At 42.2% G+C, this 23,138-nt stretch overlaps 1 protein-coding gene across 2 annotated transcripts; it reads left to right on the plus strand.

Annotated features, from left to right (window-relative positions):
• The first annotated feature begins 983 nt into the window (after window positions 1-983).
• SELENOO (selenoprotein O) lies at window positions 984-15,989 on the plus strand. Of its 2 annotated transcripts, none has more exons than XM_068995907.1 (9): window positions 984-1,537; window positions 2,897-3,100; window positions 4,046-4,226; window positions 7,296-7,426; window positions 7,788-8,068; window positions 8,413-8,563; window positions 10,306-10,491; window positions 11,321-11,477; window positions 12,152-15,989. In XM_068995907.1, the coding sequence occupies exons 1-9, from the start codon at window positions 1,008-1,010 to the stop codon at window positions 12,344-12,346; spliced, it is 2,016 nt and encodes a 671-aa protein (XP_068852008.1). In that variant the 5' UTR covers window positions 984-1,007; the 3' UTR covers window positions 12,347-15,989. The 2 variants fall into 2 exon arrangements, with proteins under 2 accessions (XP_068852008.1, XP_068852017.1); XM_068995916.1 differs by having other exon boundaries at window positions 12,373-15,989.
• The last annotated feature ends 7,149 nt before the right edge of the window (window positions 15,990-23,138 follow it).

A 23,138-nucleotide genomic window follows, 5' to 3' on the forward strand; every position in this document is an offset into this window, starting at 1 on the left:
CTGTGGGTTTGTGTAGTACGACACGGAGAAGCTCTAGCAGCGTTTGGGACGGGGGAAAGATGCACATAGCCACTTTCACACTTGCCTTATCCAAGATACTTGGTACTTGTGTATCATGACTAACGCTTGAGGGAAAGCGGGAAGGATCAGACTTGAAAAAAAGCCGTATCCATTTCTTCCAGTTTCAGTAGGAGGCTTGTGCCTCCTCCCAGCTAAATGACATTATTTCAGTGGTAACACGTCCGTGATTCTGGCTGCAGAGATGATTTATAATCTGGAGAAAGTAATGAAGAGTGATATTTTAATAGAGCAGGGTGATTATTAATGTGATGTGTCTCTGCAGCTATTAAACTGCACATCTGCTTTCTCCAGGGCCAGCAGGAGTGTTCTGTGTCTGCTCGAGTTGTGTGTGGGCAAGCCTGGCAAGGTTGCTCAGGGCTTTAAGTTTGTCCAAGTGCAACAGGGTTCTGGGTGTGCACCACCTGCCACTGGGCAGCTCCTCTCCCCCTGCCTGCTGCCATCCCCACGTCGTCTCCCATCCAAGTTCTTTAGAGCTGAGAATCTGTTGAGTTTAGCTGGAAAGTGCAAGTAATAGTAATAATTTAGTGCCATCTACTGTCTGCAGATGGTTTACCTACTATGTCCGGGTTCAAGCGGAGGCATCCACCGGACCCTTCAGAGAAGGTAAGTGTGCACAACTTGGGAGAGGTTTGTGATACCTGCTTTTAACTGAAATAACACAAAACATGAACATTCTCAATACTGACCTGTGGCATACATTCGTTTATCTTTTTTCTTGTTGTGGGTGCAGCGCCCCCGCGCCCTGCTGGCGGCTGCCGCCGGCCGCCCCTCGCCATGCCTTCGAGCGGGCTGAGCCGCCCTGCCCCTGGGGCCAAGTTTGATCCGCCCGGTCCCAGCCTGCCGCCCGCCCCGCCGGACCCAGCCGCGCTCCCCGCGGGTGGCCCCATGGGCGGGATTCGCCGCGGCACCGCCCCCGGCCCGGGCGCATGGACGCGGTGCTGCGCAGCGGCCGCTGCTTCCCCTCGCGGCTGCTGAGGGCGGCGGGCCCGGCCCGGCGCAGCTCCGCGGGTACGGCCATGCAGCGGCCCGAGGGCGGCGGCGGTTGGCTGGGCGCGCTGCGCTTCGACAACCTGGCGCTGCGCTCGCTGCCCGTGGACGCCTCGGAGGAGGGCGGCCCGCGGACCGTGCCCGGCGCCTGCTTCGCTCGGGTGCGGCCGAGCCCGCTGCAGAACCCGCGGCTCGTGGCCATGTCGCTGCCGGCGCTGGCGCTGCTGGGGCTGGAGGCGCCCGCGGCCGACCCGGCGGCGGCGGAGGCCGAGGCCGCGCTGTTCTTCAGCGGGAACCGGGTGCTGGCGGGCGCGGAGCCCGCGGCGCACTGCTACTGCGGCCACCAGTTCGGCAGCTTCGCGGGGCAGCTGGGCGACGGCGCCGCCATGTACCTGGGAGAGGTGCTGGGCCCGGGGGGAGAGCGCTGGGAGATCCAGCTCAAAGGCGCCGGCATCACCCCCTTTTCCCGGTAAGGCCCGGGCGGGCGGTGCCGGAACAGCCGGCGAGGCGCGGTTTGGAAGGAGCAGCGGCCGGTGCCCCATGCGCGGCTCGGGCGCTGTGCGGGGAGGACAGGGACGGGCGGGCCGGCCCGCAGATCGCGTTAGCGAGCGGCTGGTGCCGTGCTCAGAATCATTCCCTGAGGCAAAGGTCATCTCTTAAATCCTCATGGTTGGTTGTTTTTTGTTTAACTTTGGCAGCAGCGAGTGTAATGCTTAAATGCCAGATCAGGAGGTGCCAAAATTTTCCGCAGGAAAACAAGAGCGTAACTGGATCTCGTTCAGGTGGCACGTTACTTCTGTCCCTGGTTATCCTCCAGTGAGGGTTTTCCCCTTTGGAAGGATGCAGACCATGATGACAGTGGGGAGAGCAGTGTGTAATTGCTGCCCTACGGCCCACACAGGTGGTATTTAAATGTGGGTGTTGGGTTGTGCTGCTGGTCCTTCTACCCACTCTTTCCAGCTGTGGGAGGGAACAGTGGAAAAGTCCCCAAAACGGCATATTGACCAAATCGCTGCAAGGGATGGGTGTTTTCATTAGTCACATTAGCCTTTAAATGCTTTAAATATTTCAGATAATTTTTCCCACTTGCATTTCCCATATTTTCTGTCCAAGCTCTACACAGGCTCGGTAACGCCTTAGTTTCATGTATGAAGTCCTCTGAAGGCCTTCTCCAGGTCTGTGAGGGTTAGGGAAATCACAGATATGGTGGTAGCTTTGTAGATCTGCCCTGGGCAGCTCTCCTGCTTGCCTGTGTCTTTGGAAGTGCTGGGAGTGTGGGCTGAGAACCACCTGTGTTTGTTCCATTTGCTTAATATCTTTTCAACAAGCTAGTTTGTTATCCTTTGTCTATTTAGTTGTTTTTGTTTTGTTTGTTTTTTTTTAGTGCAGCTGTTGTGCGTTGTCATATTTAGGAACCCGTTTCTAGATTGCTTATCCAGAAAGAATCAAAATAATATTTTACATTATATTTCATTTAGCTAAGAGGAAACCAGTGACTTGATATACAATAAAATAGCTATTGTCCAAATTTTTAAAAATTTTTGAAAAACTATTGCATCAATGAAACCAACAGAGTTAATTATTAGAAGGAATATGTGTACCTGGAAGGTTTATTCTGTGTGCTCTTCATTGCAAGTTGCTGTGTCCATCTAATTGAACTTTAACAGAAGTGTGAAGGTCCAGCTTTTGTTTTCAGATCTGCCACGACTTTTTTGTGTAACCATGGACAGAGTATGCTACTTCTAGGCTTTTATTTCTCTACTGCTACAGAGGAGACCGAAGTTCCTGCCTTTATAGCCTAAAATCCCTCCATGTGTTCCTGCTGCAGACAAGCTGATGGTCGGAAAGTCCTGCGGTCGAGCATCCGGGAGTTCCTGTGCAGCGAGGCCATGTTCCACCTGGGCATACCCACAACTCGGGCTGGCACGTGCGTCACGTCCGACTCCAAAGTCGTCCGTGACATATTTTATGATGGGAATCCAAAAAATGAAAGGTGTACAGTTGTTCTGAGAATAGCCTCTACGTTTATAAGGTAGAAACATATTTTGTTGATTAGTTTTGTTTTGGTGTGTTTCTTTTAAAACTAAGCAGTCTTTTAAAATACTGTTTTAAGTGTATTTCTCTAACAGCAGCGTTTGTGTGTTTCTTGTTCTGAAGGCTTGGAACTTCTTTTGCTGGGCTATAGGAAGCTGCTGTTCTTGCCTGGCAGATGGGATGGGCTGCTGTCTTTGCACTGAGACAGATAAACACTAGGGATGCTAGCCTGGTAGAAAGAAGTTAAGTTTTGCAAACTTAGGAAAACAGATTCTTCATGTTTACTCCTGTACAGAATACATGATTTTTTTTTTTTTTATAGTAGTAGTAGTGGTAGGTTGTAGCTCTATCCTTAATTCCAGTTCCAATGTAGTACCGTCAAAAGTTTGGGTGTACTTTCCCTGCCTGAGAGGTGTACGAGATTCCTGCTCCAGCAGAAGCTATTAGGCATTTCAGGAAGTTGCATTGCTTCCTCTAAGGTTACAGAATATTAGAGGAAGGTGAGGTATAAGGAATATGTGCTTTCATACGTATGTCTATATTTGTGTATGTTGCTGTGTGTGTTTACATATCTGGAAAATATATCTGTATGCTTGATGTACAGTCTAGTATTTAAAATAATTCCAACTTCTACATACTTACTCAGGGTAAGAATTTTTCAGTAGAAGGAGTTGTAAGAAACTTTAGTGAGCTGGTGTTCAGTACTGGCAAGGTCAGTCAGTTTAGTTATGCGTGCATGTAGGAGCTTCCTTGCACCGAGTCACTGAGCCTCACCATGTTCAGTGTAGGAATCTTGCAGGTTTTTCTCTCTGTCACCTGAAGGATTGGTGTTAAGAGACGATGTGCTGTTATTGCAACAACAGTAAATGTTTTTATTACATGCAGTATCAAATTATGTTAATAGTATCAGATAATTCTAAAATGTGTTCTTATTTTGAAACAGATTTGGCTCTTTTGAAATTTTTAAACCTCCTGATGAATACACTGGACGCAAGGGCCCCAGTGTTGACAGAAATGATATTCGAATACAGATGCTTGATTATGTGATCAGCACTTTCTACCCAGAAATCCAGGAGGCTTATTCAGACAACACTACTCAGAGGAATGCTGCCTTCTTCAGAGAGGTAAGGAAGATCAGATTCTCTTCATAAATCCATACAAGTCATCTTTAGGAACTTCATCTGCAAGCACAGATGACTGGAGTCAGGTAATATTTTGTATCATTCAATTGTCTGAACTCTTCTTTTCTTTGAAGAAAGCACTCTTAGTAGACGTGCTTATTGATGAAAACAGTGTTGATATTGATCTCACCAGTGAAAACAGTTTAACCTTCCTAATAGTAATTAATGATTTCCCTGCTTTGGGAGAGCTTCTGAAGGCTTGTCTCCATTTGCTGGGACTGTCTTAGACTGTGAGAGGGAGTTCTGGCTCTGACTGTCAGATGAGTTGATGGTGCTGAGACATCACTTGCAAGGCATCGTTATGTGAAATACTGAGAATGCTGAGTCTCATTTTTCAAATTACAAACAGGAATGTTGACTGCAAATCAGTTTAACTTCAGGCTTTAGAACTTAAATGTTTAAAGGCTGTTGAGCACTCTTATAACTAGTGAGCAAACAGAGTAATTAAAAAATACCAGTGTCTAATACTTGACTAGTCTATCTGAAAGCTTTGCCGTGGTGCTTTGAAATCTGAAATGATCTGGTATGGACTGAGGGAATGGCTGCAGCATGATGCACTTTCATAACAGACCAGTAAGAGGTCAAAAGCCAGACTTAATATCTGACCTTCTATGGTTTGGTTTCTTGCCCCCTTTTTTTTTCTTTTTTTTCTTCATTACAACCTGTGCATACTTGCATTAGTTCTTAAAAGCAAGCTGTGGCTCGGTTCACCACTGTGTGCCAAGGAGTTTTAACTCTGCTGGACAAGCCTTTTGTGTGTGAACAATTGGGGTTGATGAGGAGAACTGTGGCTTGTTGCTCACTCTGCGCGTGTCCAGCTCTGTAGCTGATGGCATGTTTACTTTGTGATGGCAGAAAAGTCATGGGACTTGGGGATCTTTGTGGATGTGTGTATGCACCCAGTCCTGCTTTTGGCTGCTTTTCCTGGCTCATTTTCCTTCCCCCCACCCCTATTCCTAGCATCCTTTTCTCGTTTCCCCATATCCATTTTTTGTTTGTTGTGCTCCTCCTGCCACTGCCGGTCTACACTCCATGTCTGTGCTATCACTGCCTCCTCATGTTTTCTCTCAACCTTAGGGGACTTTCCAGATTTTTCTCCACCTGAAAATCACCCCAGTCGCTTCTCTAATTGGACAAACACATCCATTAGCAGGGAACTGCTGTCACCTCAATTCTATCTTGTTTTATCTTTCCTTTTGCACTGTGGAGTAAACAGATAAAAAAAGTACAAGTGACTGCATTTCACAGCACTGTCTAGAAAGCAGGCATCATTATCTGTACTTCTCAAATAATTTGTAGCTGTTGTTTAAATTTAAATGAGCATGTCCTTCAGCTGGCAGTCATATTTATATATACACACCATACCTGTCTTCTAGTTTGGCTAGCTGTAGAAAAATGTTGATCAAAAAGAGTAAAGGTCAAAGACGATGCAGAGCTGTCTCTTCATTATCAGTGTACGCATCTTTGAGTGGCACCCAAGCTTTAGTTGCTTTTGGGCACTCTCATTAGGGGAGTTTCTTTTTACCAGAACCCTGGTGGTGTGTGAAGCATCCATACAAAGGCATTCAGCAGCAAGGACTGCCTTACCACTGGAGTGCTTTCATCCCATCCCTGGTGGCCACGATTTATTTATTTTTAACTTTCACATTTTCCTGGCACAGAGCCATTGTGCAGGGTGTGCCTCTCTTACTGGTTTATGGCCTGAGTAATCAGTTTCAGACACATGTAGCTGGCTGCTGGCTTCCAGCTGCCCCATGGATCAGCGTTCAGGAAAAATGGGTAAAGTACCTACCATGAGAGTATTGGAAAATGTAGAAGTGTGGGGGATCTCAAGGTGAACCAGAAGGTTCTGTTGCAATCATCATTTGTGATTTTCATTACCTGTCAGGGAAAAAAATGTTTAATTTTTCTTCTTTACTTGACTGCATGGGTTTTTTAAAAAGAAGGTAGAAAAATTCTGGATTTGAATGCAAAGGCATAGAAACATCTAATGAAACAATTCATAGATCCTTTTTTGAAGCTAAATGAAATATACTTTCAGTGCAGCATGGAATAAATAGTTGCTTTGAATTTCTGTGCATTGTTAGCTATTTGGGTAGAAGAATGTTTTTATTTGTGAAAATAATTTGATTTAAAAGTTTTAGCTAATGGCTATGTAAAACTTTTACTTACAGCAATTTAGTAAAGTATTTGCAACTAGTTTTATTTTAAAACCATGTTAGCTTCCTGACTTTTAGACTTTTAGTGTTGTAGTTGACAGGTGGGCTAATGTATTTAGGTGATTAGGACTACTTTAAAATATTATACTGTTTATTTGAAAGATGGGGCACATGCAGTGATTTTAGTCAACTCTGTAAAAGTAGTTCTCAGTTAAGCAGTGGAAAATTTCTGATGAAGCATGCATTTGGTGAAGAATTGCATTTAAATAAAATTTTTGTTCTTGCAATATTTTTATTTAATTTTGTAGCCTTATTTCCACTCTCAGAACATCGAGAAATGCTTTTCAGTGCTAAAACCTGTTTGCAGGGAATAGTTTTTTTGTGTCAGCCCCTTTAACCTCACTGTAAATCACCCCTACAATACAAGGTAAACCAAAAGACTAAATTTGCTTATGTGATCTCCTGCCTGTAGCTACTCTTTAAAAATAGTAATTGGCAAAAGAATGTATTTATATAATGACTAGACTAGTATGCAGATCTGGTGTCAAACAGTTTATCTTATTTCTGTGTACTGTCTCCAGTGCATTTGAAAGCTGTTCAATTGACTGGCAAGTCAAGCATGGAAGGAGAGAAGGGGAGGCAAACAGAAATTGGAGGCAGAGAAACAGGATAGTTACTGACAGGAGGAGAGAGGCAAACTGTACTTAAGATGTTTGTGTGTGTGGCATACTGCCAGAATCTGCTTCCATTGGAGCTGTAGAAACATCAGTTCAGACTAGGAAATGCCTGGAAATAGACAAATATTTTGGAGAAGTGTTGTGATGAAAAATGAACTAAACATCCTTTCTTTCAGCTAACCAAACGGACAGCGAGATTGGTTGCTGACTGGCAGTGTGTGGGGTTTTGCCATGGTGTGCTGAATACAGACAACATGAGTATAGTTGGACTAACCATTGACTATGGCCCTTTTGGGTTTATGGACAGGTCAGTGTGGCATCAATGTTTGGAATTGTATATGTACTTGCTATATAGGACAATCCTGGTGTTCATGGTTGCTTTAATATTTTTACTCTAAGGTAGATTTTTGAATTAGCTTTATGGCAAAGTAGATTAAGGTAGTTCCAGTTATCCTTTAATTCTTCTTTACAATGTACTTTTAACTGTGTTCACAACATCTCTAGCTGTTAGACTGTTCTTACAGCATGTGGGTTTGGGAAGAGAATCAAGGAGTGTTTCCTTTCAAATTTTTTAGTTCCTAGAGCAGACTAAAATAATAAAACTACTATTTCTCACAGTATCAGTGTCCAGATAACTAGAAGAATGCTAAGTATTTCTTCTCTTGTAGGTATGACCCTGAGCATGTTTGCAATGGTTCTGATAATACAGGGCGCTATGCTTACAACAAACAGCCTGAGGTTTGCAAGTGGAATCTGGGGAAACTTGCTGAAGCTTTAGTTCCAGAGCTGCCCTTGGAAATAAGCCAACTTATCCTGGAAGAGGAATATGATGCAGAATTTGAGAAGCACTATTTGCAGAAGATGAGGAAAAAACTAGGCCTAATCCATCTGGAATTAGAAGAAGATAGTAAGCTGGTGTCTGAACTGCTTGAAACCATGCATGTCACAGGTTGGTGAACAGTGCAGAAGGTGCTTATTTAATAGCCCATCAGCATCTGTTATCAAATCAAAATATAATTTATATCTTGACCTTACAAGAAAGGTCTTGTGCTACTACATTGTAATCTGAGGGAAGAACAAAAGACTGAAAATAATTACCTTGTTGTGAGCTGTGGAGTAATTGTTGCCTTATACAGGGCCCCTGTCTCACATTTGCACCCTCACTGAGAGAACAGTTTTTTGCCTCTTTAGAATGGTGACCTATACTGCTGGGGGAGGAGGTAGGAAGGAGGTATGGGACCTGCTTTCCTGCTGATTTGTTAGTTGCATTACTCATAGAATTCATTTTTTCAGCTGGAGACTTCACAAATATTTTTTACTTGCTGAGTTCATTCTCAGTAGACATGGATCCTTCAAAATTTGAAGATTTCTTAGAAGAGCTTGCAAGTCAGTGTGCTTCTGTGGAAGAACTGAAAGTTGCCTTGAAACCACAGATGGATCCAAGGTATTACTCTGCTTAAATACTTTTGGCTTTTGCTTTTAGTTTCATTAGAACCATAATGAACACTGCCTGGTATGTAATATTTCACTGATTTTAATATTGGAAATGTCACTGTTAAGTAGATACATCATGATATACAGCAGTGACTTTCAGCAGTTGGCTCTTGGATTAAAGTTGTCTGAGCTTTTGTTTGGTCTTTTTTTTAAATTTCCTTCCCTGTCTCTGCTGACTTGAGGCAATGAGAGTGCCAAATAATGAAGTGATATGGAAGTATTTTACAGGAGAGATGGGTTTGAACTACAATGCTACTGTGTTCTGCTAGTGTACTGTCAGCAAAAAGTCACTTTCAACTGCCAAAGTTCTGGCCTGGGGATACCCTAAACACCCACTTTAGGTGGTGCAGTCCATGTCCCATTTGTTCTGCAGTCCAGCTACTCTGAGTATGGAAAATAATAACTCACGTTCAACTGCTGCTTTCAACAGTGATTGCAGCAGTTTTTCACTTTTTGGAGATGGGGAGAAACAATTAGAGGTATTTTGGGTATATTTCTCCCCCTCTCCCCACTTTGTTTAATAAGTGAAGGTAATGAACCTACCAAGTTCTTCAGCTTTGCTGTGTGTTGTTAGCACAATGCAGAGATAGCTTGTGTGATAGAGATGGGTCAGTATTTCCTAAACACTGAATTCAGGACTAGAGAAACATGAACAGTAGTTATAAATCATCATGAGAGGGATGTGACATTTTGGAGGGGAGTAACTGTAATAAAGTGAGTGCATGACATTTCTTTTTTAACCTCAGCACTTGGATATGATAGAGCTAGGCATGTCAGATGTGTACATCAGATTTGGATAGTACTTCATGTAAACTCAGAAATCAAAGCACCTGGCTTATCTCTGCTTACTGAAAGTAGGAAAATACAACCTGATATAATGAGCTGTCTGTTTTGACAGGAATAGTGTTTCTTTTCTCCTTTGCTTAATAATGCATTCATAGAGGAAATAAAAACACTTTGCATTTTGATATGCTGCAACTCTTTGGGTTTTTATGTTACGTTATGCCGTGGTGTAGTTATTAATTCAGGAAAAATAAAAGCTAGCATGGTATTGCAAAATAATGTGGAACTACGGTACAGCACCAGCGAAACCCAGTGAAATATGAAAAGATAGAATCCTAGTCAAGCTTGCAGCAGAGTAGTCTGGATATTGTTCAGAATTTATTACCAGAAAGCAGTTCTCAGTCCATGATTTAGACTGGCTAACTAAAAAAGTTAAACACAGTGTTGCCTCATGCAACTTAAATGAAGTATTTTTTCCCATATCATTTAGGTTTTTTAGTACTGCCAAAAATAGTAGGTGTTAAAGAAATAAAAAAACCCCAGACAACAAAACCTGTGAATTCTATATTGTCTTGATATCTAGGTAAGATCAAATTTTTTAAACCAAATTCCTTTCAAAGTTCAAAGGGTATTTTGATGCTCAACTAAACTGGTAATTTTGAAAATCTACTGTCTGCATTTTATATATCAGGGGAATATGAATTAAACACACCGAAAGAAGGGGGAAGTAAAATTAGGATCATTTATCATAAAAATTGTTTTGTTAATTACAAATTTCTGTTACTTAGCCACTCCAGTGAAATCCTAGTTTGTTGTGAATGTTTTTGTGTCTACTTGGATTGCAAAGAGATGGTTCTTGACAGGCAGCTCAACTTCAGTATCTAACCTGTTTGTTCTTTGTGTTCCCAGACAACTGTCAATGATGCTGATGTTGGCTCAGTCTAATCCACAGCTGTTTGCATTAATTGGAACAAAAGCTAATATAAATAAAGAACTGGAACGTGTTGAACAATTCTCTAAACTGCAGCAGTTAACAGCAGATGATTTACATAGCAGAAATAAAAGACACTGGAAGGAATGGCTGGAGAAATACAGGTAAGGTTTCTCAGTATTCATAGCACTGTTACATTTCTGCATTTTGAGACAATGTGTATGTCTCACAAAAGACACCCTGTCTCAGATATAGATTAGGAGGGATGGGGAGGGCATGCAGCTCAAGAATATTATCTGCTGTCATGATCAGTGTCTTTGTTGCTGTGAAAGTTCAAGGGCATCTTTGTATTTTGTTTACTAGATTTTTTGGTAGTGTGAGGTTGTAGAAATCATCTAGCATCAAATCTAGTATGAAAAGTGCTTCAATAATGTTGATGTTGATTCTGATACAGACTAATTCCAGTTGTGAACTTTTAAGTTTTCAGTAACTACAACTGACTGACCTCTAAGCATTCTATCCTTTGAAATTTTTTTCCAAAAGAAAATTCTATGTGTGAAAACTGAAGGCAAGTATTCTTAATCAAAGAGTAAAAACAGAAATCATGGCCAGGAAAAACAAATGTCCAGAACAACAAAAGCTTTATTAATAAACAAGCATAGAAATATTTGAAAGACAAGATCTGAATGTGTCAGTCATTGCAGAGCAGTGCAGATCAGACCATACCCCATGTCTTGGTCTGACTTTAGAGAATAGAAAAGGGGTGTTGTGCCACTTCCTCAAGCCATGTCAGGACCTGCTGACTGTCCATAGTACTGCTTTTAAATGGTGTTTTATATTCTATTGTCATGCTGCATCTTATAACCTGAGAGCATTATAAATGATGTAGTATTTTTTAAGAACTGCAAACTAAGGATCTCAAAACAAGAAAATGTGTCAACTTCTACGTGGGGTTCTTGATAAAAATCACTTTTGTTACCTGCTGAATTTCAGAGTCCGTTTGCAAAAAGAAATAGAAAGCGTTGGTAATGCTGATGCCTGGAACACTGATCATGTGAAGGTCATGAATTCAAACAATCCAAAATATATCTTGAGAAATTATATTGCCCAGAATGCCATAGAAGCAGCCGAAAATGGGGATTTCTCAGAGGTATGCTGTTGCTGCTCACTCTCTCTAGGTTTGTGTGGATGTGTAGTGGTGCTGTCAATGGCTGACATCGTACCAGGCAAAATTTAGTCTGGAATCTTGGGCAGTAAGGGGATTGGGAATTCACTGTTCAGGAGGTCTCTATTGGTTTTGTTGAAACTGTAATTTTAATGACTGCAGTACAAATAATCAAAAATCTGAATCTGAATCTACCAGCTTTTGTAGGCTGACCTCAGGACAAGACACTTAGCCTGCTTTTACTGTCTCAAGAGTGGCTTTTACCTTGGGAGGCAGTTGGGGACTAATTTATACTTGTTCCTTTCTGGAAAGTGTTACCTTTTAAAATTTACAGCTTTCACCTGTGGACTTTAGCATGTAGAATGTTAGATGCAGGATATGGGAAAATTAATTTATTTAGATAAATTATGTAAGAATTTGTATTGAATATTTTCATTTCAAGTTATTTGAGCTTGAGTCCCATACAGATACAAACTCAGCCAGGGACAATTTTAAAGTTTGTATCTTATGTATATTGTTCACCTGTTTAATATTTGGCTTGTCTGGAGTTCATGTATTAAATGCAATAAAATATATGCTCATTATTTGCATGAGGTTCTTCTCCATATCATTTTGCCTTTACTTTCTAAATTCTTAAAACCATGCTGTTTTCACTCTAGGTAAGAAACGTACTGAAACTTCTAGAACATCCATTCCAAGAAGCAGAAGGTTTCCAGGAGGTAAAGGAAGGTGCAGAAGAGGAGGGAGCAACTGCTACAGCAGCTGTTTGCGCTCAGGAGAGCAGAAGCAGACAATCATACTGCAGCAAACCTCCGCTGTGGGCTGCAGAGCTCTGTGTTACATGATCTTCATAACTGCCTTGTTTTGTTTCTTGCTGTAGACTGAAGACTCTGATCCTCCTTCAGCAGTGAAGAATTCAGCAAGGCAGACATCAAAGTGCTATTAAGTTACTGAAGCAACACTGCATTTGGATGCATCTGCAGCAGTCTTCAGCTGTGCTTAATTTGAAGCAATTGTGGATCATTGGAACAAACCATTAACAACCAACAGCCCATATACATCAGTAATCTAAATGTTTAGAGACCAAAGTCTTTCCTTTATTCTCACTACATTGCAAGTAAAAAGCAGTATTTTATGTCGAGGCAGGCTGAACTTCAAACATCCAAATGGAGTTGTTGCTATGTGAAGACAGAAATAGCAAGTCAGGAATCTGATCTGTTTTTGTCTGATGTCTTAACTAATAGTACTTCTAATATTTATTTACTGATTTCCCTATGCAGGAACTTTCAGTCCTCTTTAATGGAGGAACAGATGCAGTGTTGCTTGTTTGAAGCTATGTTTCATTTAATTAAGTAGTTCATTTCTTGTGAGCCTTTAGATTGTATTTAATCATTACCTATTTTCAGAGAATTTGTGCAGGCTAGAATTTGGGGGGAACATTTGAATTTTTTTAAGAGCACAATTAAGGGAAATTATATCCATTTGCACTTGAAAACTTGGTGGTGAAGTTTATTCAGGTTCAGTATGTTTGCACACAGTGCACATAAATATCTACTAAACTCAGGAGTGCAGTTTGTAAGCCAGTTGCCTCGGGCAGGATCTATATGCCAAATTAGTGTGAGCCTTAAACTACCCCAGCACTCAACTCCAGGTTTTTGTTGTACATTGATTTCTGTGTTTGTGAAGTGTGCAGGTGAGGTACCTGCTCATCACACTGGTCAGTGGGGTTCTTCCATTCCTTCTCTAGTCTTGCACCATTTAGTTTGCTTCCATGGTCTTTGAAAATCTTTACGCTGGAAGTTTGCCATTTAGGAACATGCTATTTGAGCTGGGGTAAAAGATGATGGAGGATGTGGGAGGAGAAGAGGAGCTAACTTGCTTGCAAGTTACTTATGGATAACATTTCAGTTGAGGTTTCAGGGGAAGGTTGGTTGTCATTATTGTCACATCATCAAAAGAAAGTTGTTCTGTAGTTAGTTGTTACTTAACTTTCTGAACTTCTTTTTGAAGGCCTGTGTTACTAGTTCGGACACCTGAAAGGTTTGGTTTAATGCAAAGGCTTCTCTTTTCCAAAGAGACCAGTCTCTCACTGTGATTTACATGTCCTCAAGGAAATTCTTCTGCTACCCCCATGCAAGCTTGATATCAGCTTGGGTTGAATTGAGGAACAGCTGAGGGAGCTGGGGTTGTTCAGCCTGGAGAAAAGAAGACTCAGGGGTGACCTTATCATTCTCTACAACTACCTGAAAGGTGGTTGTAGTCAGGTGGGCGTTGGTCTCTTTTTCCAGGCTACAACTGACATATCAAGAGGACACAGTCTTAAGCTGTGCCAAGGGAAATTTAGGTTGGATGTTAGGAATAAGTTTTTTACTGAAAGAGTAGTAAAGTTCTGGAATCGTCTGCCCGGGGAGGTGGTGGAGTTACTGTCCCTGGATGTGTTTAAAAAAAGATTGGATGTGGCACTCAGTGCCATGGCTTAGTTAAGGTGGTGTTAGGGCATGGGTTGGACTCAGTGATCTTGAAGGTCTCTTCCAACCTGGTGATCCTGTGTGAATTGTGCTCTTTAAGGTCTTCCTCAATATGAGCTGTCAGAAAACAGAACAGTTGGGAGTGTTGCTTATCCATCTGTACTAAGAATCAGTTTGTCCTTCTTGCTATCACAGGACATAGGGGATGCTGTGATTGTAAACATTCACTCTGTCTTGGAGCTGGAGAAACTGATTTGTGACAAACTAGAATCTCTGACAAGCACAGCACTTTCTTTCTGTGAGATTTTGGAGTCCTTAGAGAAAAGGACAAGCTAGGTGTATTACCTAGCCCATGGAAGAATGATGTACTTGAAAGAGGTCTTCTAGGAATAATGCATTTTTGTGGGACTCTGAGACTTCCATTGAGGATTATCCTTCCTTTAAACTTGGGTTACTGGAACCAAACTATTTAATGGAAACTTTAGCAGAAAGTCAGTGCTGGGTAAACAGTACTGCATCAGGGAGGAAAAGTGTGTTGTCAATTTGAAAGACACTTCAGACATCCCCCTGCAGAACCTGTGGTCTCTTACAGTGTGCCTGGTCCAAAAGGGAGTAATGGAGGGGGTGAAGTTGCTCCAGACTGATCAACATAACTGTGCTGATTTTGTTTCTCAGTTTATATCTTTTCTTTTGGGACGCAGAGGGGAACAGAGTTTTAGAGGAGCTCTGTCCAAGCTTCTTGCTTAACAAAATGGTGTAGAAAGTAATGATTCTTAACCATACCTAAGGGATCGAGTCTTTTTAATGGCATTCTGATAATAACTTGGTGGGGTTGAGTAGGTCTCTATTAATAGTGGTATAGAGAAGAACAATGATACTATAATCATGTGTTTGGACATACAAGAATTTGAATTAACTACCAAATTATTGTGCACCTATATTGCCAAAATCATGGAAGGAGATACTTTGGAATCATTTACTAGCAGTCTTATCTGTGAAAGGGAAAATCAATGTTACAGGGAGAAATGCAAATGCAATGGTATTTGCTGCTAAATATTCTTTGCTTACGTGTTGATCAAGTGCAAGAGCAGGGGTGGAATGATGAATGCAGCCCCTGGGTGTGGCTGCTTTGGTGTGCCACTTAGTAAAGTTGTGTTTGTAATAGATGTTCACCAACAGGTAGAAACTCAGAAGTTTTTTACCTGTTCCAGCTGCACTGACATCCAACTGCTCGGTTCCTCAGGGCATGCAATAATATCAGTGCTGTGTGTTTGAAGAAGCGTGATGATCCAAGGCCAAGTGGAATGCTTGTGCTCTTCCAGCACTCTCATTTCAGAAGGTGGGTCTCTGCTCAAACTATGACCTGTGATCTGTGAGTTTCTTCTGCTCTTGCTCCTGGAGCAGTGTGGAAGCAGGAGATTGTTCAGCACAATTAGACCAAATTTTGTCTTAGAACTTTATCACTTAGTTCTTCAGAGAGAAGGGAATACAGGTTATAGCATTTGGGAGTCTAAATACTTGAATCATAATTTGCCGCTTGATTTTTACAGCTTGTATTTGCAGTAGGCTCTGAAAATAATATTTCTTACTGGTCAAATATTCTGCTTATATAAAAGCCATGGAGGTATGCTCAAAATGAAGTGGTGACTCTTCTTATCAAAAGCTTTCTGTGGAAATACTTGTTTAGACTTAGCCTGTGGCTGTACCATATATTCTCAAGTACCCTTACATAAAATCAAGTGGTACCCAGATGACAAAACTGAAATGAGAACCTCTTGGAGATGAATCTCTGGGTAGTCTCACGTAATAGTGGGACTCCTTTCATGACTTGGTAAGATTTCACCATAACTCTGCTTCATCAGCTTGTAAATCTACAGTTGCTGAATGTTTTACTGTCAGCTCTTACTTTGGAATGTTGTGTGGGTTGTTTTGGTTTTTTTTTTTTTGTTTGTGGGTTGGGTGTTTTTTTTCCAAGTAAGCGCTACAGATTTGATTATTTTATTAAAAGTAATAAAAATTGCAATTTTAATATTCTTGTCATGCCTATTTCCTGAAAGTTTTACTGTTCACAATACTGTTCACAGTGTAAGATCACACAGTCTGTATCCTAAATAATGCTGCCACTAGCTTGGTTACATCTTTTCATTTGGCTTTATGCTTCCTGGGTTGACAGGGTGTTACAGTGGGGATACTGTAACGCCTGTATCAAACCAGGAGTCCTGTGGAAAAGAACTATATATGGACGGATTCTTGCGAGATGTTTATTTCCCCAGCCGCATGGCCGGGGCTCTGCCCAGGAACTGCTCAATCACGGGACCCGAGGGTCCTTGCCCACGCAGGGGAACACAAACCAACCCATGGGGAACGAGGCTGACCAGGGGCAGGGAAACCCCTGCCTCCCTCAGGGCTCCCTGGGCTACATGACAGGGGAGGGACCCCGACAACAGGGGGCAGATTTTAGTGTGCAGTGACAGTTCTCAGTTCCTCTCAACTGTATACAAATGTTGCATTTGGTCCTGCCACTTCCCCCTAACACCTCTATTTTCCCTCACCCTGACATCAGCTGTGGAGGTGAAGGATGCAGCCATCCTGTGTATGGGACAGGTACCATGCCATAGAAATCAAAGGGCACGATGGGCCGTGATAAAGCTCCACACATGACTACAAACTGCACCATTTTTGTTCATGCAATTCTTGCAGCAGATGCCTAATTAACAGGGGAACAGAAATTCAGGGGGAGAAGTCAGGTTTTCTAAACTAAGCATGCAAAATCTCTGTGTACTCCCTAGATAAGAACATACTCAAGGCTTGATATAAAGTAAACTTTAATTCTACTTTTAATACTGCCTACTAGCCAGAAAACAAACCATTAATCCATTGTCTAGACTTCAGGGCATTGCTCTGCACAGCCAAACATTTTGAGGTGTCCCAAGCATCTTTGTATTATTTTTTGCTTTGTATAAAAACTTAAAATCTTGTACTCATTCTCAAACAAAAACAAGCAAACAAAAACAAAAGGGAAAAAAAAGTCCTCAAAACCAGGGGGGAAAAAAAACCTACAAGAGAAAAAAGAGGATGTTTTAAAATATCAGTAATTTTCATAAAAACCAAGTTTCTTCCAGTTCTGTCAGGAAACAGGTTTGTGAGGATAGATCCACATAAGCACTATTGCTAACTGTTGGATCAGAGCCCATAGAAGAAATGGCTGCACATCACTTCTGCCATTTCTATTTCCTAATAACAGGGAAAAATCATATAAACAGCACACAGTAGTTTATAAAAACACTATCTGTTGATCAACAGAAAGAAACATTATTAATCATATTATTTCAATGGATTTACAAGTCAAAGACTTAAAAATTGCTTTTCTTTCCTGCAGTTGCACTGTATTCCAGTATAAGTGAAGGTATTATTGTATTCACTGTCTGAAGTTACCTTGACATACTTAACACACTTTAACCCAATCTTCCTATATTTTAAAATGAGCATGAAGCATTGCATGTTGTAATGCTAATTTTGTAGAAGTGTTTCTTTATTACTTATGTGGTTTTAAAACATTAGCACAGACTCTTGTTTGAAATTTAAAACACATGAAGCAATGAGCAAAAATAAACTTCAGCAGCTTTTGCACACATTCAATGAGCCTGTCTATATTACAGAATAACTGGTTTCACAGCCTCTAACAAGCATGTGTTACTTACACCGGTGCTTTTCAGGCTGGGGTTTGCAGGTCACAGGTGATGAGGTGCTAAATGTATTTACCACTAAGATGAACAGCGCACCATGACCTGTGACAAGTTTTGGAGCTCACAGTGATCCTCCAGGAAGTCCAGGAGCCAAGACTCACATACCCCATTGGATTAGGCATATAACAGTAACCCTATGCTTTTTTTTTAAACCAGGAGGAGAAATAGTTCTCTCCAGAGCAACCACTTCATCCTGAAACAGGTGTCTTAAAAAAGGTGGTAAATGTACTTATAAATGTCACAGTCTCTCTCCATTGACTACGAGAGGGAGCCCGGGATTAACAAGGGGGGCATTAGCTTTAGACACCTACAGTCACAATCATATAGACATAAGGACCCAAGCCTTTGTTGAAAAAAAACCCAGTACTGAATGATCTCTTCCTAAAGAAAGGGTATCTTTTGTCCCTGATCATGTTCTTCCTGCTTATTCAAAACAAGACTGCAACACCTAAGCTACAAAGACAAGCCAAGAATCATAGCAAAAATCAAGAACTAACAGCAGAGAATGTGTATGATATGGTTTAGTACTGAATGCAATCCATGTGCAGGGAAGAAGTGATGGCTGAAGTCTGTGAAAATCTTGGGGTTTCTTTGATGGTTTTGCTTGAGATTAACTCTAGTGAAGAGCAACTTCAGGTTAAGCCAAGTGTTTCTTTAGGGGTCAGTGGGTTAATTTTCTTTGTGCTTGTTTTTTTCCAAGTAGCTACATAACATTCTATGCAATATTTTGGAAAGCAAGAATTTTTCACATTCAAGTCTAAACTGGAAAGCTAGCAGAAAAAAACCCTGTGCTTAGTACAGGAACTTGAAAATAAGAGCTTGAAAGCTGTCAAGACTTTTTCTAAGTCACGTTTTTCTTAAAAACACTCCTAACATAGTGACACATTACCTTATGGTCCTTAGCCATTTTTTTCCATCCAGTTCCTGTCGTACCTAGAATTATACGGAAAATATACAGTTAAGAAATAATATTACCCAAATGTAACTGTGAAAACTCCTAAAACACTCTTAAGCCCCAAAGATAACGTGATAATACCTAAAAATATCATCCCAAATAGAGATGATGGCCTGTGATGGCCAAGAAGATGCTGAAGGCCTTGGACCACATGAGCTATGTGGAAAGGCTGAGAGAGCTGTGCTTGTTTCTTTCCTGGAGTAGGGAAAGCTCAGGGCTTATCTGTGAAGCTTATCTGTGAACTACCTGGTGGATGGAATAAAAAAGATGGAGACAAACTCTTGTCATTGGTGCCATGTAAAAGAAGAAGAGGGATGGGCACAAGTGAATATGGAGAAAACTTTATTTTAACAGAAGGATTTTTTTGTGTTAAACTGCTTCTCCTAAAGGAGAACCACCACTCAGTGGTACTTACTGCATTGGGATAGCCTTCATCTTGGCAGACAGGAGAGAAGAGCACTGAGTTGAAAGAAAGAACCCACCTGCAATTCCCAAACCAAGTTTTTTTGAAGCGTGGACAGGCAGCAGTAAAATCCTGAGGAGAAGGGACCCCCTTGGAACACGAAATGAGACACTGGTAGCAGAAGGAAGCAGGAAATCTCAAGCCTAGACCAAAAGATGACCTAAACAGGACTAATCCTAAGTAAAGCCGTAGTAGTTGAGGTGATGGAAGATGGAAGAAAACGCTTTCCCTGGTTTGTGAAGCCTTCACAATGACCAGAAGGTCCACAGGACCCTCTACAACATGTGGGGATGAATCAAGAGAAGAAAATGGTCTTGTTTGCCCCTTGTTTATTCCAGCAACCTTTTTCTGATTCTCTGCCTGAGGAAGAAGAAACAGGTGGAAATAAAGCCAACCCATGGATTTCTGAACAGGGAATGCAAAGGCCTTTGAATGAAAATACACCTTTGAGGACTCTCACAGTGTCTCCACTGCTCTCCTGCCCCCTAGCCCTCTGGAGAAGGCATCACAGCCAACTAGCCTAAACCTCCTCAGCAGGTACCTACCTCTCAGTGCTTAGCTGGGTCACTTGCAGCAGTCACCATCTCAGTAATTCTGTTTCAGGAAGTGATGTTGACTTACTGCTTACCCACACAGCTTCTTGAGCACAGAGTAAGTTGGATCCTCTAAGACTCCATGAGATGATAGAGTCTAGGAACTCCAGAGCAGTACTGCCACTCCACACACAACTGCTGTTGCTACCCAGAACTTTCTGACTCTCAGAACAGGCAAGGGGGGTAAAGAGCCTTCTCCTCTAGTTTAACCAAGTTCCCTTAGAACAGATGAAGTCCATACATACGGTGCCATCTTACACAAGCTGAACTACCACAGAAGCCGTGACTTCACAAATGCATAAAGCACAGAAGTACTCAGCAGCAGTCACTCTTAGAGAAACCAGCAACTTCAAAGTGTTTCCAGCTTTAGGCCAATGTGAATGCATCAGTAAGTTTGGATCCAAACCTAACAGCATAAATAGACAAAATATTTCCAGTAGCACCCAAGGTTAAACAGTACTGGCTAGAAACCTTTGTCACATACCTGGCTGCAGAGAGGAGGGAGAAGATTTTTGATTAAGGAGCTGAAGAAGAAAGAAGAACAGCCTTAAGTTCAAAGGTCTTCAGGGATACACAAAGAACATGGCCTACATGTAGATGTGGCAAAGAAAAAAGCTAGCTAGAAAGACCACTAAAATACAAGAGGGCAGATGGAAAATGAAAGCAGGAAAGGAACAAAAATTGAGAGAGAGCGTAGGGAGCCGACATTCCCTTTCTCACATTATGTAGGGAAACTGGTTTCATAAATCCACCCATTCACACTGGTTGCAGGCAGCAGAGTTCACTATTCTTTTCTGTGACAACACACATTCATTTTTAGCAGCCTTTGGCACGGCAGTTAGGATTGAAGCTTGACAGTTTGTAAATATAACAACCGGCCTCCAGTCCCAAAATCTTCTTGCAACACTTGCAGCAGACAGACATTCCCTGCCTTGGGCTATGTACTAAGGCCCCAGCTTCCAAATTCTGGTACACAGACCACTAACAGTACTTCCTATTTATGAGTTGGAGAAGGAAGACCAGGTTTTAAGACTTTCCTGAATACACTGAACATTGAGTGGTTTGAGGCTACAGGCCGTGACAAAAAGTCTCAGTTCCCTAATTTTGGGAAGATGGATCACAACAGAATGTGTGGCTCAGTTTAGTAAGAGGGAGGATAAATTCACAGCAGGAAATCTGAGTCCCAGACACCAGCCTTCTGCTTTAATTCAGAGAAATCTGGCACGCTGAGGTTTCAAGCTTTCTCTTAAGAGTATCTGGTTGAAATGGTAAGAAATGGGTAAGTTTTCTGTGGATTTAGCAGTCTTTTACTTTACTTATTCAAGGAAGAAAACTTCAGAATATGATACAGTATTAGGGTTCAAAGGGAGTCCCAAGAAGACAAACTGTGTATAGTGAGAGTGAATTATCCTCAGCTCATCTGCTGATAAAAAACTAAAAGTATCCATAGGTTGTAATCAAGATCAGAGAGAACTTCAGGGGACTCTGTCCTACCAACAAAGCTGCACTAGGAAGGAGAAATGTTGATATATAAGGAAGCCCTAAAACTAGGAAGCAAAAACCCTCGAGACATCAGTAACTGAAGACTGGGAAAATTCATACATAATTGTTCAACAACTTCCTTGAGAGTATGCTCAAGGCTGTGAGACACACATGCTCTGGAAAGAATCTCTATGGGATATAAAGAATCTTCAGTGAAAACAGGCAGGGGTAGCTTTTCTCATCCCCAGTACCCTTGAAAACCATGCCCTACTAATCAAAGTGAAAGGATTTGTGACTGCCTTCCCACTTCTCTTGACAGGGCAAGAGAATCAGTACAAAAAAAAAAAAAAAACAAAACAAAAAAAAACCAAACAAACAGCAAAAAAATCCCTTCGTCCAGACCACAGATGTTAGCACCTTATCTGAGCTAAAATCAACCACTGTGTAGAGGCAGTGGTAAATTCCAAGGCTCACACTGAGTTTTGCAGATACCACAGGCAGTCTTCTTCACTGTCACATGAGAACAGGTGCACAGTAAGCAGCCAAAGGAAAAGGAATTCTGCACAGCAAAAGCTCTGGGCAGTATAATTTTTGTTTCAGTCTGGTGTTGTCAGCCAGGTCTCTGACACAAAGAGCCTGGCATCAATATACCTTGTGGAATTTCCACCCGTTAACTTGATGAATACCTTAAATGAAACACATCATAGTCCCCAAAAGAAGCATCTGATGTTATGAAGGGTCTAAAGCAGACAATAGTTACACCAGTGTATTGCTGTCAAATCCTTACCTTTAGAGTGTTATGTTTGACTTGTTCTAGTACCACGGGAAAACTCTCTAAACCAGATGGCTGGGGAAAGGCTTTCTGAGCAGCCTCTACTCAGAAAATTCTGTTGCTCTCTTACCATTGCATGCATTCTTGCAGTTGGTTTATAGCAGTTTTAATTTCCAAACATGCCAACAGTAGTTTCTGCAAATCCTGGGCACAAGCTGTTGCTTCTCTTTGTGCATAATTCCAGGCACTCTTGCAGTCACAAACGCAATGGTCAGACTGAAGATGGTTTTCTTCCACCTCCTGCAACTGTAAAATCACAGGAAGAATCCACAGTCGTCAGGTGAGCTTTTGTACAGAGGAGTCTGCTGCTGCCCGAGGATTCACATGCTGCAGGTATCTGCCCATACCCTCTGCCCAAAGAACTGTAATCATCTCAAGTACCTTTAAAGCTTTGCTTTTACTAGCGAATGAACACAAGCTATGTTACTTTGCCCTCCACGGATTTCCTAGAGCACAGCTCTGAACACCAATACTGCCCCTCCGACCTTTTTGGTGACTTAGGATGCTCTTTGTATTCACTCGGCTCCTCTGTATAAACATGAATTTAAAAGTTCATCCTTCTGCAGTGACTTCACACGTGCCTCATAAGGGTCAGATTTAAAATATTTTTTCTTTTAGAACTCTAAGGCCTCCCTACCTCTGTTCTTGGAAAAACGCTGCGAAAGGTGGTCCTTGACTCAGAAGGTAACTTACACTTCCCTTGCAGTAAAACCGCTTAAGGATGGCAAATTCTAGCAGGGCCAAAGAAGGGGGAAAAAATACAGAGTAAGTTACAAAAGCATTCAGACGGGCACGGCTAGACACGGAGCCGCGTGGCACGGCACGGAACGGCTCAGCGCGGCGCGGCTCGGCTCGGCACAGCGGGGCGGACGCGTAGCCACACTTGTAGCTGTTCTTGGTGCTGAAGGAGGCGGCGCTCCGCGGCAGGGCAGGGCAGGGCAGGGCAGGGCAGGGCAGGGCAGGGCAGGGCAGGGCAGGGCACGGCACGGCACGGCACGGCACGGCACGGCACGGCACGGCACGGAATCCCCAGCTGGTCGCGGGCTGCGGCTCCGGGCCCGCCCGCCCGCGGTCGGCACCGCCCTCCTCCGGCACACCCGCTCCGCC

The sequence above is a fragment of the Aphelocoma coerulescens genome, chromosome 1A (genome assembly GCF_041296385.1).
Source record: "Aphelocoma coerulescens isolate FSJ_1873_10779 chromosome 1A, UR_Acoe_1.0, whole genome shotgun sequence".
NCBI classification, from domain to species: domain Eukaryota; kingdom Metazoa; phylum Chordata; class Aves; order Passeriformes; family Corvidae; genus Aphelocoma; species Aphelocoma coerulescens.

Bases quoted from the DNA above. Each gene is read 5' to 3' on its own strand.
- SELENOO (XM_068995916.1), top strand. From the start codon at position 1,008: ATGGACGCGGTGCTGCGCAGCGGCCGCTGCTTCCCCTCGCGGCTGCTG. The intron at 1,538-2,896 runs GTAAGGCCCGGG...TTCCTGCTGCAG, and splicing joins GGCATCACCCCCTTTTCCCG to ACAAGCTGATGGTCGGAAAG. The intron at 11,478-12,372 runs GTATGCTGTTGC...TTCTTGCTGTAG, and splicing joins AAAATGGGGATTTCTCAGAG to ACTGAAGACTCTGATCCTCC.